General features: G+C 39.7%; 1 protein-coding gene across 1 annotated transcript in view; it reads left to right on the forward strand.

Moving 5' to 3' along the window:
* The first annotated feature begins 3,828 nt into the window (after positions 1-3,828).
* The window catches only part of SLC13A1 (solute carrier family 13 member 1), a 200,050-nt gene continuing 188,738 nt past the window's right edge, over positions 3,829-15,140 (forward strand). The window contains exon 1 of the mRNA XM_070368846.1: positions 3,829-3,939. Coding sequence (XP_070224947.1) covers positions 3,829-3,939 — 111 coding nt within the window. The remainder of the gene's footprint in view (positions 3,940-15,140) is intronic.

Raw genomic sequence — 15,140 nt, forward strand, 5'->3', positions numbered from 1 at the left:
ACTGGAGTAAAGTCCTGAGTACATTTGTCAATTGTCCACTTTGACGATAATCAAACTAATGGGTAACATTTGTTATTAATTGTATCAATAAAAACATCATAATCTTACAACTCTGGTTTGAGCCTAATAGAGTAGGAGGTTTGAGCGATGAATATTCACAGGCAATTAATGGATCACTTTCTGGGGGAAAAAATGCTAAAAATCATTTTAATAGCCTCTTTGCATCCTAACCAGATTTCAATCAAATCAAACCATCTCTCTGGATAGAAAAAAAATGTAATTCCTTAAAATTAGATCCTAATTTTAAGGGTTCCTTAAAATTAGATCCAATGAACTTGTCTTTGCAGAAGGTCAAGTAATATACTCTCATGAAAGAAAACTGTTCCTCTTTTAATGCTGCAGTTATTTAAAAGGTGTTCTATTTTCCTGTTTGGGTTCTGTCTTTTTTTTCATGACTGCATATTAAAGTAATCATCTTGCCAACATGCAAATGATATCCTAACTGAACATAGCTTGGGTGAAAGTGGTGATGAAATGGCCAGAGAGACTTATCAGCTACATTATTATGCGTGAGAGATGGAAAATCACTGAGCTACCAGAATCTTCCACTTTTTATGTTTCTATGACTCAGAGAAACAAGCAAAAATTAATATAGCATTTTTCCTTTTTTTTTTAAAGAAGACATTCAAAGAGTCTTATAGAATCTTAAAATTCAGACAATCCATATTTTTAGAGGAAGGTAGAAGAGAGGGAAAGAGAGGGAGGGAAGAAGGGGTGGAGACAGAGGCAGAAACAGAGAGAAGACCAGAGAACTACATTCTCTTTGTCATAGCAGGGAAGGAGTAATGTTCATTGACAACATCATGCCAAATGCTACTAGACACTTTGCATGTTTTATGGCATTTAATATTTTGAGGTAGGTGTTATCCTCAATTTAGAGTTTACGAATCAAAGGCTTATGGTGTTCCAAATAACTTGTGCAAGACCATAAACTACCACTGGTGAGCCTCATCTCTTACTGACTTTGAAGCCCATGATCTTGTCACTGTGTCACACTATCCCAAGTCATGTGGTGTCTAGTTTTTAGTAAAGAAAACCCAGTCCAATCTTACTGAAATGAAATTTTAATATACCATTGTTATTTTCTAACATAATCAAGAAGTTCATTAGGTTTTAAACATAATGAAGGTAAAAGAGATGAAGGTCGAAGTTCCTTGGTGGATACAGGTTGACTGGGTGTTTGTGTGTGCGTTTATTTCTTTGACAAACTGAGTCTCAGTGGCCTACAGAAAATGGCCACTTGTCAGCTGGGAACTGCAGGCACTGTTCATCTGGGCTGGCTGCAATAATTGTCTTCTCTCCCTGTTCCTCCTATTTTTGTCCATAGATAATGGGCTCCCCCTCTAAGGATAAGAGAAGCTGATAAGAGAAGAAGATGACCAAGAGTGTTATTAAGCCCTCTTTCTTTTTAAAAAATTAAAAAGATTAATTATTATGTATTGAGATTATTAAACTACAGTTGGTTTACAATGTTGCATTATTTTTGGTATATACAAAAGTGATTCAATTATATATATATACATATATTTCTATCTCTCTTATTCTTGTTCAGATCCTTTTCTGTTATGGTTTATTATAAGATACTGAATATAGTTCCCTGTACAATACAGTAGGACCTTGTTGTTTATCTATTTTATATATAGTAGCTTGTGCCTGCTAATCTGAAACTTCTAATTTATCCCTCTCCCATCTACTCCCCCCTTATAGCCATACATTTGTTTTCTATGTCTGCAAGTCCGTTTCAGTTTGGTAAATTAGTTCATTTGTACCATACTTTAGATTCCACAATAAGTGATATCATTTTGATGTTTGTCTTTCTCTGTCTGACTTACTCCACTTAGTATGATAATCTCTAGGTCCATCCACGTTGCTGCAAATGGCATTATTTCATCCTTTTCATTCTATATTCTTGTATATACAAGATGTGTACTCCATCTTGTTTATCCTCTCATATCTTGATGGAGATTTAGGTCACTTCCAGTCTTTAATGCAGCTATGAACATTGGAATACAAGCCTCTTTTTGAATTAGAGTTTTCTTTGGATATATGATTAAGGCCACTATCTTTTTTTAAAAAATTGATTTATTTTTAATTGAAGGATAATTGCTTTACAATATTATGTTGGTTTCTGCCATATATTTACATGAATCAGCCATAAGTATACATTTGTCCCCTCCCTCTTGAACCTCCCTCCTACCTCCCACCCCATCCCACCCCTCGGTGTTGTTGCAAAGCCCTGCTTTATGAGTCACTGAGCTCCCTGAGTCATACAGCAAATGCTCACTGGCTATTTTACATATGGTAGTATATATATTTGGAGAAGGCAATGGCACCCCACTCCAGTACTCTTGCCTGGAAAATCCCATGGACGGAGGAGCCTGGTAGGCTGCAGTCCCTGGGGTCGCTAAGAGTCGGACACGACTGAGCGACTTCACTTTGACTTTTCACTTTCATGCATTGGAGAAGGAAATGGCAACCCACTCCAGCGTTCTTGCCTGGAGAATCCCAGGGATGGGGGAGCCTGGTGGGCTACCGTCTATAGGGTCGCACAGAGTCGAACATGACTGAAGCGACTTAGCAGCAGCAGCAGCAGTATATATGTTTCCACGTTACTCTCTCCATTCATCCCATCCTCTCCTTCCCTCTCTGTGTCTGCAAATCTTTTCTCTCCATCTGAGTCTCCATTGCTCTAAGGCCACTATCTTAAAGCTTCTACTGGTGAAGAAAAAAGGTTTCCAGCGAGATGAGCTGAGTCCAGTTCAGAGGGCAGTGCACTTGTCCAAAGGCCCTAGACAAGGAGATGTCCCAGATGGTCTAGTTAGTGGCACCTGGGCCCTGAGACTTGGTTATATGTGTGTGTAAATATATACATGTGTATATATATATATATGTATGTATATATATATATAAAACTCACAAACCATACAATTTGCTTTTTCAAAGTTTACAATTTAGTGGCATTTAATGGCAACCCATTCCAGTTTTCTTGCCTGAAAAATTCCATAGACAGAGGAGCCTAATGGGATACAGTCCAAAGGGTCACAAAGAGTCAGACATGACTGAGCAACTAAGCACAATATATTCTCAAGGTTGAGGAACCATTACCACTATTGAATTCCAGAAAGCTGTCATCACTCACCAGAGAAACCCTATTATTCATTAACTCATTTTCCTATTGCCCTCCCTCCCAGTCCCTGGCAACCAGGATTCTACTTTCAGTCTCAACAGATTTGCCTATTCAGCTGCATTTTATATGCAATTATAAGAGCACACACTTGATGGCCTCTCCTGTGACTCCCATGAGGGACCGAGCAGTCCTTTAGGGAGTTTCCCAGGATATTCAGTGAAATTTCCCCATACCCTTACGGATGCGTCCAGCCTCAGTTCTGCTTCGTCCTCCATACTGATAACCCGTGACCAGATTCTGTAGATTTTTTTTAATGTTTGTTTATCTATATTTTAATTGAAGTATAGTTGATTTACAATGTAATGTTAATTTCTACTGTACAGCAAAGTGATTGAGTTATACATACATATATATGCATTTGTTCATGTTCTTTTCCACTATGGCTTATCATAGAAGTTTTACAAATTAATTTTATCTATTTATTTATTTCCTTTTGGCTTTGCTGGGTCTTCGTTGCTGCCTGGGCTTTTATCTAGTTGCGGAGAGTGCAGGCTAGATTTTAACCACCCACCACAACACCCTCCCTAGCCTACTGTCTCCTTGGTCTCTGGATCCGCTGCCACTGTTCGAGCCTCACCATCATGGAAAGCAGTTGTTATGATGACTGGACCGCAGTTGCTTCTGTTCTGGTCTCTGTGCCTCCACCTCGCCCTACTTCATTAAACACTATGGTGCTGCCAAGTCGTCTTTTGGTAATCTAAATGTGTTTCTATCCCACCTCATCCTAAAATTCTTGAGGATCTCTCCACAGTGTTCAGAATGATGTTCAAAACACACAGTGTGCCCTTAGGCTCACCTTGCATAATTTCCCACTCGTATGCTTCCCTGCACCAATAACCGAACGGGTACCTGGAAATGTGTCACCCAGCTTCAGGTTTACTGGCCCTGCACTTAATTTCTGTATGGTCCAGAACATTATCTTCTACTTAGTCCTTCTGGTAGTACTTAGGTTCCACCCTTCCTTGTCTAGAATGTGGGCCCTTTGTGGACGGAGACTGTTGTTCAGTTGCTCAGTCGTGTCTGACTCTTTGCAGCCCCATGGAATACAGTGCTCCAGGCTTCCCTGTCCTTCACTATCTCCTGGACCATGCTCAAAATCATGTCTATTGATTCGGTGATGCCATCCAACCATCTCATCCTCTGTCGTCCCTTTCTCCTCCTGCCTTCACTCTTTCCCAGCATCAGGCTCTTTTCAAACGAGTAAGTTCTTCACATAAGGTGGCCAAAGGATTGGAGTTTCAGCTTCAGCATCAGTCCTGCCAATGAATATTCAGGACTGATTTCCTTTAGGATGGACTTGTTTGATCTCCTTGCAGTCCAAAGGACTCTCAAGAGTTTTCTCCAACACCACAGTTCAAAAGCATCAATTCCTTGGTGATCAGCCTTCTTTATGGTCCAACTCTCACATCCATACATGACTACTGGAAAGACCATTGCTTTGACTAGATGGACCTTTGTCAGTAAAGTAATGTCTCAGCTTTGTAATATGCTGTCTCGGTTGGTCATAGCTTTCCCTTCAAGGAGCAAGCATCTTTTAATTTCATGGTTGAAGTCACCATGTGCAGTGATTTTGGAGCCCCCAAAATAAAGTCTCTCATTGTTTCAGTTGTTTTCCCATCTATTTGCCAGGAAGTGATGGGACTGGATGCCATAATCTTCGTTTTTTGAATGTTGAGTTTTAAGCCAGCTTTTTCACTCTCCTCTTTCACCATCAAGAGGCTCTTTAGTTCCTCTTTGCTTTCTGCCATAAGGGTGGTGTTATCTGCATATCTGAGGTGATTGATATTTCTCCCAGAAATCTTCATTCCAGCTTGTGCTTCATCCAGTCTAACATTTCATATGATGTACTCTGCATATAAGTAAAATAAGTAAGGTGACAATATACAGCCTTGACATATTCCTTTTCCAATTTGGAACCAGTCTGTTAGATGTGCAGTTCTAACTACTGCTTCTTGACCAGAATACAGGTTTCTCAGGAGGCAGATAACACGGTCTGGTATTCCCATCTCTTTAAGAATTTTCTAGTTTGTTGTGATTCACACCATCAAAGACTTTAGCATAGTCAATGAAGCAGATGTTTATCTGGAAATCTGTTGCTTTTTCCATGATCTGACAGATGTTGGCAATTTGATCTCTGGTTCCTCTGCCTTTTCTAAATCCAGCTTGAACATCTAGAAGTTCTCTGTTCTACTTGTGCTGAAATCTCCGTTCTACTGTTGAAGTCTAGCTTGGAGAATTTTGAATGTTAATTTGCTAGCATGTGAGATGAGTGCAATTGTGCGGTAGTTTGAACATTCTTCGGCATTGCCTTTCTTTGGGATTGGAATGAAAACTGACCTTTTCCAAACCTGTGTCCACTGCCGAGTTTTCCAAATTTGCTGGCATTTTGAGTGCAGCACTGTCACAGCATCATCATTTAGGATTTGAAATAGCTCAGCTGGAATTCCATCACCTCCACTAGCTTTGTTCATAGTGATATTTCCTAACGCCCACTTGACTTTGCATTCCAGGATGTCTGGCTCTAGGTGAGTGATCATACCATTGTGGTTATCTAGGTCCTTAAGAGCTTTTTCATATAGTTCTTCTCTATATTCTTCTAGCCACCTCTACTTAATATCTTTTGCTTCTGTTAGGTCCATACCATTTCTGTCCTTTACTGTGCCCGTTTTTGCCTGAAATGTTCCCTTAGTATCTCTAATTTTCTTGAAAAGATCTCTAGTCTTTCCCATTCTATTGTTTTCCTCTATTTCTTTGCATTGTTCCTTAGAAAGGCTTTCTTATCTCTCCTTGATATTCTTTGGAACTCTGCTCCTCTGGCTACGTGCTTTCCCAGACAAGAATACTGAAATGGGTTGCCATTTCCTTCTCCAGGGGAACTTTCTGACCCAGGGATCAAAACTGTTTCTCTTGCATTGCAGATGGTCTCTTTACTACTGAGCCATCAGGGAAGCCCATAGGCTGGTTTGTTCATTTCTACACCAAGCACTGTCTTTGTTTCTCTGCTGTACACTTCACACACTTTCTTCAAAATTTTCCATAATATCAGTGCTATCTCAGTATCTCCAACTCTATTGTTAATATATTGAAAACACATATTTATAATCCATAGCAGCTGGTATAATACCTGAGTATATAGTGCATATCTGTTGAATGGAAGAAAGGGAAGAAAAAGAAGTAAAGGAAGGAAAATAAAGAACAACAGAACTCAAATGCTGTTTGTCTCCATGTATGCCCTTAACTCATAATGGAATTCAGCCCTTTCCCTTAGAGCCTCCCCAAGGCAGAAATCATAAGTGAGTAAAACAAGTTTTGCATTGTTGTTTGGAAGATTTTTGGAGGACATGAAGGAGAGGTTTTATAACACAAAACACTTTGTAAATTTCATAAAAAAGTCCCTATTTGACCTTTTTGTTTTTTCCCCTCTGCCCCCAGAAGACATGACAATCTATATTGTAAATGGATGGAACAACACAACCTCAAAATACAGGAGGTAAAAACTGATTGAACTGCAAGGAGAAATAGATTAACCCATTGTTATACTTGGAGTCTTCAGCAATCCATCAAGAAAACATCAGTTAGGACACAGCTGAACTCGAAAACACCATTCACCACTGGATTAATGGACCTCTATAGAGCACTTTGTCCAACAACAGCAGAGTACACATTCTTCTCCAGCTCGCATGGAACATTCACCGGGACATACTGCATTCTGGGCCATAAAACACACCTTAACACATCTAAAAGCAATCATACAGATTGCAGTGGAGTTAAACAAGACATCAGGAACAGAAAATAGTTAGAAATTCCCAACAAACTTGGTGATTAAACAACACACTTCTGCTATGTGGCACTTGGGGAATTAGTTCCCTGACCAGGCATCGAACCCACACGACCTGCATGGGAAGTGCAGAGTCTTCACCACTGGACCACCAGGGAAGATCCCAAATAACACACTTCTACACAACACATGCATCAAAGAAGAAATCTCAAGAGAAATTTTAAAATATTTTGAACTAAAGGAAAATGAACATATAGCTTATCAAAATTTGGGGGTGCAGAAAAAGTTTTTAGAAGGAAATTTATAGCATGGCATGTATATATCAGTAAGAAGATCAATTCATATCACAGAACTTGGGAAAAATTCAGAACTTAAAGGTACCTATTTCTACATAAGACTAGGATGAAACAGGGGTTAGAAAAAACAAATGTTAGTCACTCAGTCAGTTTTGACTCTCTCGACCCCATGGACTGTAGCCCACCAGGCTCCTCTGTCCATGGGATTTTCCAGGCAAGAATACTGGAGTGGGTTGCCATTTCAAGAACTCGTCAAAAAATCTCTGAGAGATGGTCAGACCTAATGATCCTTTCTTCCATCTCCCATAGCAGTCCATGGGACCCTCAAGAGTCTTCTCCAACACCACAGTTCAAAAGCATCAATTCTTCAGCGCTCAGCTTTCTTCACAGTCCAACTCTCACATCCATACATGACCACAGGAAAAACCATAGCCTTGACTAGACGGACCTTTGTTGGCAAAGTAATGACTCTGCTCTTCAATATGCTGTCTAGGTTGGTCATAACTTTCTTTCCAAGGAGTAAGCGTCTTTTAATTTCATGGCTGCAGTCACCATCTGCAGTGATTTTGGAGCCCCCAAAAATAAAGTCTGACACTGTTTCCACTGTTTCCCCATCTATTTCCCATGAAGTGATGGGACCGGATGCCATGATCTTCATTTTCTGAATGTTGAGCTTTAAGCCAACTTTTTCACTCTCCACTGTCACTTTCATCAAGAGACTTTGAGTTCCTCTTCACTTTCTGCCATAAGGGTGGTGTCATCTGCATATCTGAGGTTATTGATATTTCTCCCCGCAATCTTGATTCCAGCTTGTGTTTCTTCCAGCCCAGTGTTTCTCATGATGTACTCTGCATATAAGTTAAATAAGTAGGGTGACAATATACAGCCTTGACGGACTCCTTTTCCTATTTGGAACCAGTCTGTTGTTCCATGTCCAGTTTGAACTGTTGCTTCCTGACCTGCATATAGGTTTCTCAAGAGGCAGGTCAAGTGGTCTGGTATTCCCATCTCTTGAAGAATTTTCCACAGTTTATTGTGATCCACACAGTCAAAGGCTTTTGCATAGTCAATAAAGCAGAAATAGATATTTTTCTGGAACTCTCTTGCTTTTTCCATGATCCAGTGGATGTTGGTAATTTGATCTCTGGTTCCTCTGCCTTTTCTAAAACCAGCTTGAACATCTGGAAGTTCACGGTTCACATATTCCTGAAGCCTGGCTTGGAGAATTTTGAACATGACTTTACTAGCGTGTGAGATGAGTGCAGTTGTGCAGTAGTTTGAGCATTCTTTGGCATTGCCTTTCTTTGGGATTGGAATAAAAACTGACCTTTTCCAGTCCTGTGGCCACTGCTGAGTTTTCCAAATGTGCTGGCATATTGAGTGCAGCACTTTCACAGCATCATCTTTCAGGATTTGAAATAGCTCAACTGGAATTCCATCACCTCCACTAGCTTTGTTCGTAGTGATGCTTTCTAAGGCCCACTTGCCTTCACATTCCAGGATGTCTGGCTCTAGGTCAGTGATCACACTATCATGATTATCTTGGTCATGAAGATCATTTTTGTACAGTTCTTCTGTGTATTCTTGCCATGTCTTCTTAATATCTTCTGCTTCTGTTAGGTCCATACCATTTCTATCCTTTATCGAGCCCATCTTTGCATGAAATGTTCCCTTGGTATCTCTAATTTTCTTGATTGAAATTTTCTAATTTTCAGTCATTCAATCATGTCTAATTCTTTGTGACATCATGGACTGCAGCACACCAGGCCTCCCTGGCAATTACCAACTCCTAGAGTTTGCTCAAACTCATGTCCATCGAGTCGGTGATGCCATCCAACCATCTCATCCTCTGTCATCCCCTTCTCCTCCTGCCTTCAATCTTTCCCAGCTTCAAGGTCTTTTCTAATGAGTTAGTTCTTCACCTCAGGTGAACAAAGTGATGGAGGGAGGGAGGGAATAGCCAAATAAAACAATATTCTTGAAAGGAAGGACCCACTCGAACTGGGAGGGTCATTTTCTCTTTTGGATCTGGTGGGTAAAACGTGAATTTAATTAATCCATAGGGGAGAGGAAAGTACAGATGTGCAGATACGTTTTTAAAACAAGGGTGTCTGTGGTTGAACAGACTGGGAGTGGATGTGTCTCTGAGAACATTCCAGACCTGGAAACTGAGCTGTCCCTATGGCCGCTCTGCCCTTGACCTGCTGTTGTTTTCACTTTTTGGTGTCTTTGTTCAAACCATATGGTGTAAGAACAGTATACATTTGTAAATAAATAGACTACGATTGTAGACTTCTTGTCTGTAGGTAACTTGTTTTCATGTCAGATTTATCAGTTTCTTGGAGGAAATGATGGACCTGAATTTAGAAATTCAAGTCTCTGGACCCTTAGAGAGACCAGAAGATAATTTTTCACTGTGTTTGCATATTTGATACAGTGATCAACCTCAGTGTGATGGAATATTGTACAATTCTAGTTATTTCTGATTTTGCAGTGTTTATTTTTAATAGTTGAAGAGATTTCTAAAATGAGTGTAACCATTCGTATCCTTTTTTCAATTCTTCGTTTCAGAAGATTTTCATTACTTATAATTTAATTTTACATTTTTGTTTACTGAAGGTACCTTGGTTCTGGGTAGCTTTTAAAGATGGTAAAACAGGAAGCTTCATAAAGGGCAAAGTGAGCAGTGGACAGTACAGCAGGAGGGCTGGGTTGGGCCTTCCGTCTTCTCAGGTGGCACAAGTTCTTGACCAATTCTTTCTTTCTTTTTTAAAAAATTTTGGCCACACTGGGTCTTCGTTGCGGCACTTGGGCTTCTCTAGCTGCAGTGCGTGAGTTCTCTAGTTGTGGCACGTGGGATCTTAGTTTCCCAACCAGGGATCAAACCCGCCTTCCCTGCACTGGAAGGCGGATTCTTAACCAGTGAACCACCAGTGAAGTCCATCCTTCTTTCCTTCTTCCTTCCTTTCTTTCCTCTGTTTCTTCCTTCCTTTTCTTTTTCTTATTTTGTGGTTGTTTTGTTTTCCTGAACCCTGAGTGAGTAAAGCTGATTTTGGCCCTGATGACTCGCAGTAGATTCTCCACATGTTAGAGCTGGAAGGAGCCACAGGAATCATCTAGTCCAGTCCCTCCTGTTTTATGTGAGGAAACCGAGACCCAAAGAATATAACCACTTGTTCAATGTTACACCATTTGTAGAAAGGTCAGGTCTTCCTACACTTAGTAAAATATTTTATGCACTATTTGTGTTACCAAAATACGTCTTTATAACCCACACATACAAGTACAAATGCCGGTCAAGGTGTTTCTTCAGGCTCCCTGTCACCAGAGGTCTGCTGAGCCCTGCAGGCCTCCTGGTATCTAAAGGCCATAATTCTTGTGCCATTTACATTCCCTGCTTCACACACTCACTAACACCTTCCCATTCCATGTGATTCCACAGGTGCCTGCTGACTAATCTGATAAAGTGTTAATCAATCTGCTCACAGAAGATGATGAAAGATCCAATAGGAAAAGCTTCTCCCTCTGTGTTGCCACTTGGCAGACATTGCTAAGCTGCTGCTGTTCTCATCTCAACCAAATTGCTTGGAGTGTTGCCAGGTTAACCTGACTCTGAGGAAACTGTGCTTTCCTTCGGTGTGCTTCAGGTTTTTCCTAAAGAGCTCAGGGTTCCTTGGTTTCGCTAGGTCCTGGTTGGTCACTTCCCCATTTTTCCTTTTTTAGTGGAGTTTAGTCATGAGATAATCTGAATGAATGAGAATTCAGGACCCATGCATCATCACTCTGAAGTCCCATTAGGTTGTCCTTTCCTCTGAGATGAGGATTTAGTTTTGATGTATTTATTCAACTCAAAACAGACTAGTATGTTCAAGGGTCTGCTGATCCCGGTGAGTAGCCCCGGGGCCCTTCCTAGAAGAGTTCAGAAGAGTTCAAGAGTTCACAGCACAATAAGGAAAATAACAACTGCATGCATGACCAAATACATAGGACTTGAATTCTCTTATGAGACTTTATAAGGGGGTAGGTAGTGCTAAATGGTTAGGAACATGGACTCTGGGGCAAGAGAACTTGGGTTCAAATCCCAGGTGAGCCCATTATTGGCTATGTGATTTTGGGAAAATTCATTAAACTCTCCTTGCCTCAGTTTTCCCATCTATAAAATGGGGGATAAAAATAGGGCATATTTCATAGTTGTTAAAATTAAATGAATGCATATACGTTATAAAAATAATTATGTATTTAATATTATATCAATAATATATTAACTCTATATTATTACCATATATAAAATTTCTCATTAGAGAAGCATTTACTATAATTATCTCATTTGATTTTCACTTTGTTTCAGTTCAACAAACACAAATTGAGCAACTACTTAGGTTCTGTGCTGGACCCTGGAAATGCTAAGATTATAATAATACAACAAGTTATGTGCTGTCCAGGTGTTTGGGGTTCTACTTGGGAAAACAACACTTTCATGCCTCTCTTGATTGACTCTAACTCAGTCAGCACCAACTCTGTTCCTTGTAGACAATGAGGATGAAGAATCAGATCGACAACAAAATCTTTCCTTCAGTCGATCCACACATCATGTGAGTGCAAGGGCCATGTTTCTGTTAATACAACTTTACCCCTGAATTATTTCTATATACTTTTCCCCCTCTGCAATAACTTTTAGGGAAGGTCTCTCGCATTGCAGGCAGATTCTTTACCAGCTGAGCCACTACAGAAGCCCATAACTTTTAGGGAAGGCTTTTAAAAAAATTGATTCCTGCGAGTCCTAATGTTTAACTAGTATGGTCAGAGCACATTTTTATAGAAAGAGATAATTAACTTGATTTCATCATTACCTGACTACCCCGTGACAAGTTGAATTCAAGGAGCTAAACATGTACCATCTTCCTTCCAAAGGGCAAGCTTTTCCCTCCACAGCATTCTCTTCACCTTCAGAATTGCTACTGTGATGACTATGGAAAAATCTGTGTCTCCCTGCCCCTTGGATTAAACAGAACATGATATAGCAAAAAGTTTTTGGCAAGAACCTGGTTCTAAGTTGACAGGGGGGTCCGCCCTGAAATGTGCAAGCTTTACAAAGAGAGAGAGAGAGGTTCAGGCAGCACAAAGGAAAAGTGCAGATTCCAGTCCCATGGGTTAAGAATCTCAGATCTAGAGCCATTTACTGGTAAGAATTATAGGAAAGAAATCAAAATATAGTCACGGTGTGTTATAAAACATGTCCCTGTATAGTAGATTACATTCTCTCGGAATAAAATCATGTCTCAAATTAGTCTGATATATCATTAAGTCATGAGGAGCAAATAAAAACGGAATGGGTATTTGAGGCTCTGAGAGGCTGAGTTGGCTGGCAGAACCTGACTAGGGATTGTGACTTCTCAGAGACTGAATGTGTTCATTGCTGGAACAGGGATAGCGCAGTGAAGAGCAGTGTCACAGAGCTGTGTGTGTGTTAAATAGCAAATGCAGTTCCAGGCACATAATATAAGCTATTGAAAAATAATGATTATTATTACCTGTTTTCTTATGTCATAATGAGATTTTACCCCTTTGGCTAAGGTTTTTTTTTTTTTTTAATATAAAAGAGACTCATCATGTATTTATCAGCCAGGAATTTCTCTTCTCACCCAGTGGTGAAATATTTATTAGAAGCCAGAAAATAGAAAAGGTAACCCTTCAACCCAGAACTTTGAAATTATGTAATTGTTAGCCAGATGTTTTTCAATTTGTTTGGATAAAAATGTCAATATACACTTAGGCAAAAAAGAGTAGAAATCTAAGGCTATTTTTAAAAAGAATATCAGTCTCTGTTCTCATTGGGAATGAACAATGCCATTTGGCACATGCTATGAAAACAGTCTGGAAAAATGGAGGACAAGTCTGTGATTATGGCCATTGTCATCTACAGGGACTTCTAAGAAAGCAGCTTCCTTTAATGAAGCTTCACATAATACCAGTAAAAGAGGGGAAAATGAGGAGGGGAGAAAGCTGAGCAAACCTGATATCAGAATGAGAAGTCACAATGGAGAGAAGACTAGAAGAAGAGAAGGTACAAAAGGACTCACCTGAACACCAAGAAAAAGGGGAGAATTCTAATTGTCTATGATTCAAGGAAGTCATTTTATAGATTGCAGGGAACTCAGTAATGATAGTTGTCCTACAGTTGCTTCATGTGGGTAGGAAGCGAAGTACTATTTTGCATGAATTGTGTACTACTAGTCAGATTTCTTCCATGATTTATTCCCAACTTTGCTAACACAGCTTGGCATGTGAGAAACTGCTCTCACAGCAGTCATAAATCTTCTAAAAGTTTTGTTTCATTGTAGGGAGAAAATTAAGTGTCCATTCTGATAGCAATCAGAAAGAATAAATCCCATTTTAAGCACATATTTCTTGCTGTGAGCTAATAAATACAATTTTTACTAGCCTGTTTCTCTTTTTTTCTTGTGAATAAATTTTGAGTTGCTGCTCTAAGATATTCAGAGTAGGCACAGAGCCATAGAAAGAAAAGCAAAAAGGATTCTGTATCAGAGACAGTTTCTTTTCTTATAATTATTCATATTTGTATGTCATGGTCATTGATGCTTAGCAAGTTGTTAACCTGTGGGTGTATTGACAATTCCATTTTTAAACTAATAGTTTATAGGGACTGTTAGGTTTGTCCTTAGGCTCCTGGCACCCCAGGGCAAACTTTTATTTCCAAGCATCTGCTCACTACTTAATTCATAATTATCATTCTGGATACAGCCAGAGCTGGTAGCAGTAGTTCTAAATTACCACTTTGGACAAGCATATCAATGATGAATCCTCATTTATGACTGATGTCTCTGCTGAAAGGATGATTTCTGGTGGTGTTTACATCTTTCATCTGTGATTGATAAGTCACGAACCAGTATAATTTTGCTGTAATAATTAAGATAATGAATTTTCCTATTGTTTTGTTTCCTCTTCAGTTTTGGGAACACTTCAGTCTATTTTTTCTTTCTTGTTACTAATAGCATGGGTAGTTGCACAAGTTACATTGTAGTATTAATAGATTATTTCTTAATGTATAGGAATGAAAATACTGCATAAAATGGGGGTATTTGACAGATATAAATGTTGAAATCCTGAGAATTGTGTTATTCTAGCAATAAAATCTCCATCACATTCCAAAGTTTAAGACTTCAGTCCTAACAATGACTACTTTTAAAAATCTCTTTGGATGGCACTTAAAGGTCAGTGCTCAGAAGTGTCCTGGTTGAATCTGTGGATTAGGCAGCTCTTATTTGAAGAGTTTGGAGGGTTTGCACAATGAACACCAAACATGATACTGGCTGATGGTCTAAAGCAAGACACAGTGACCAACTCTACCATGGAACTGAGGGGAGGTAACACTTATGAAGTGGTCCTCTTGGTGATCACTGCTGGTAAAGTCATGAGATCTGATGATACTCTCCCAGCTGGGACATCTGCTGGAGACAAACTCCACTCCCAAGCCAGCCTCGCCCATCACCTGGAAACCCTGTGGGACAGAGAAAGATGAGGCAGAGATTAGAGTGATGCATCTACAGACCAAGGAAATACCAAGATATACAAATATATATATATGAAAGTGAAAGTTGTTCAGTCATGTCCAACTCTTTGTGATCCCATGAACTGTACCATACCAGGCTCCTTTGTCCATGGAATTCTCCAGGCCAGAATACTGGAGTGGGTATCTGTTCCCTTCTTCAGGGGATTTTCCCAACCCAGGGACCAAACCCAGGTTTCCCTCATTGCAGGTGGATTCTTTACCATCTGAGCTACCAGTGAAGCCCTATAT

Source organism: Bos mutus, chromosome 4 (assembly GCF_027580195.1).
Source record: "Bos mutus isolate GX-2022 chromosome 4, NWIPB_WYAK_1.1, whole genome shotgun sequence".
Taxonomy (NCBI): domain Eukaryota; kingdom Metazoa; phylum Chordata; class Mammalia; order Artiodactyla; family Bovidae; genus Bos; species Bos mutus.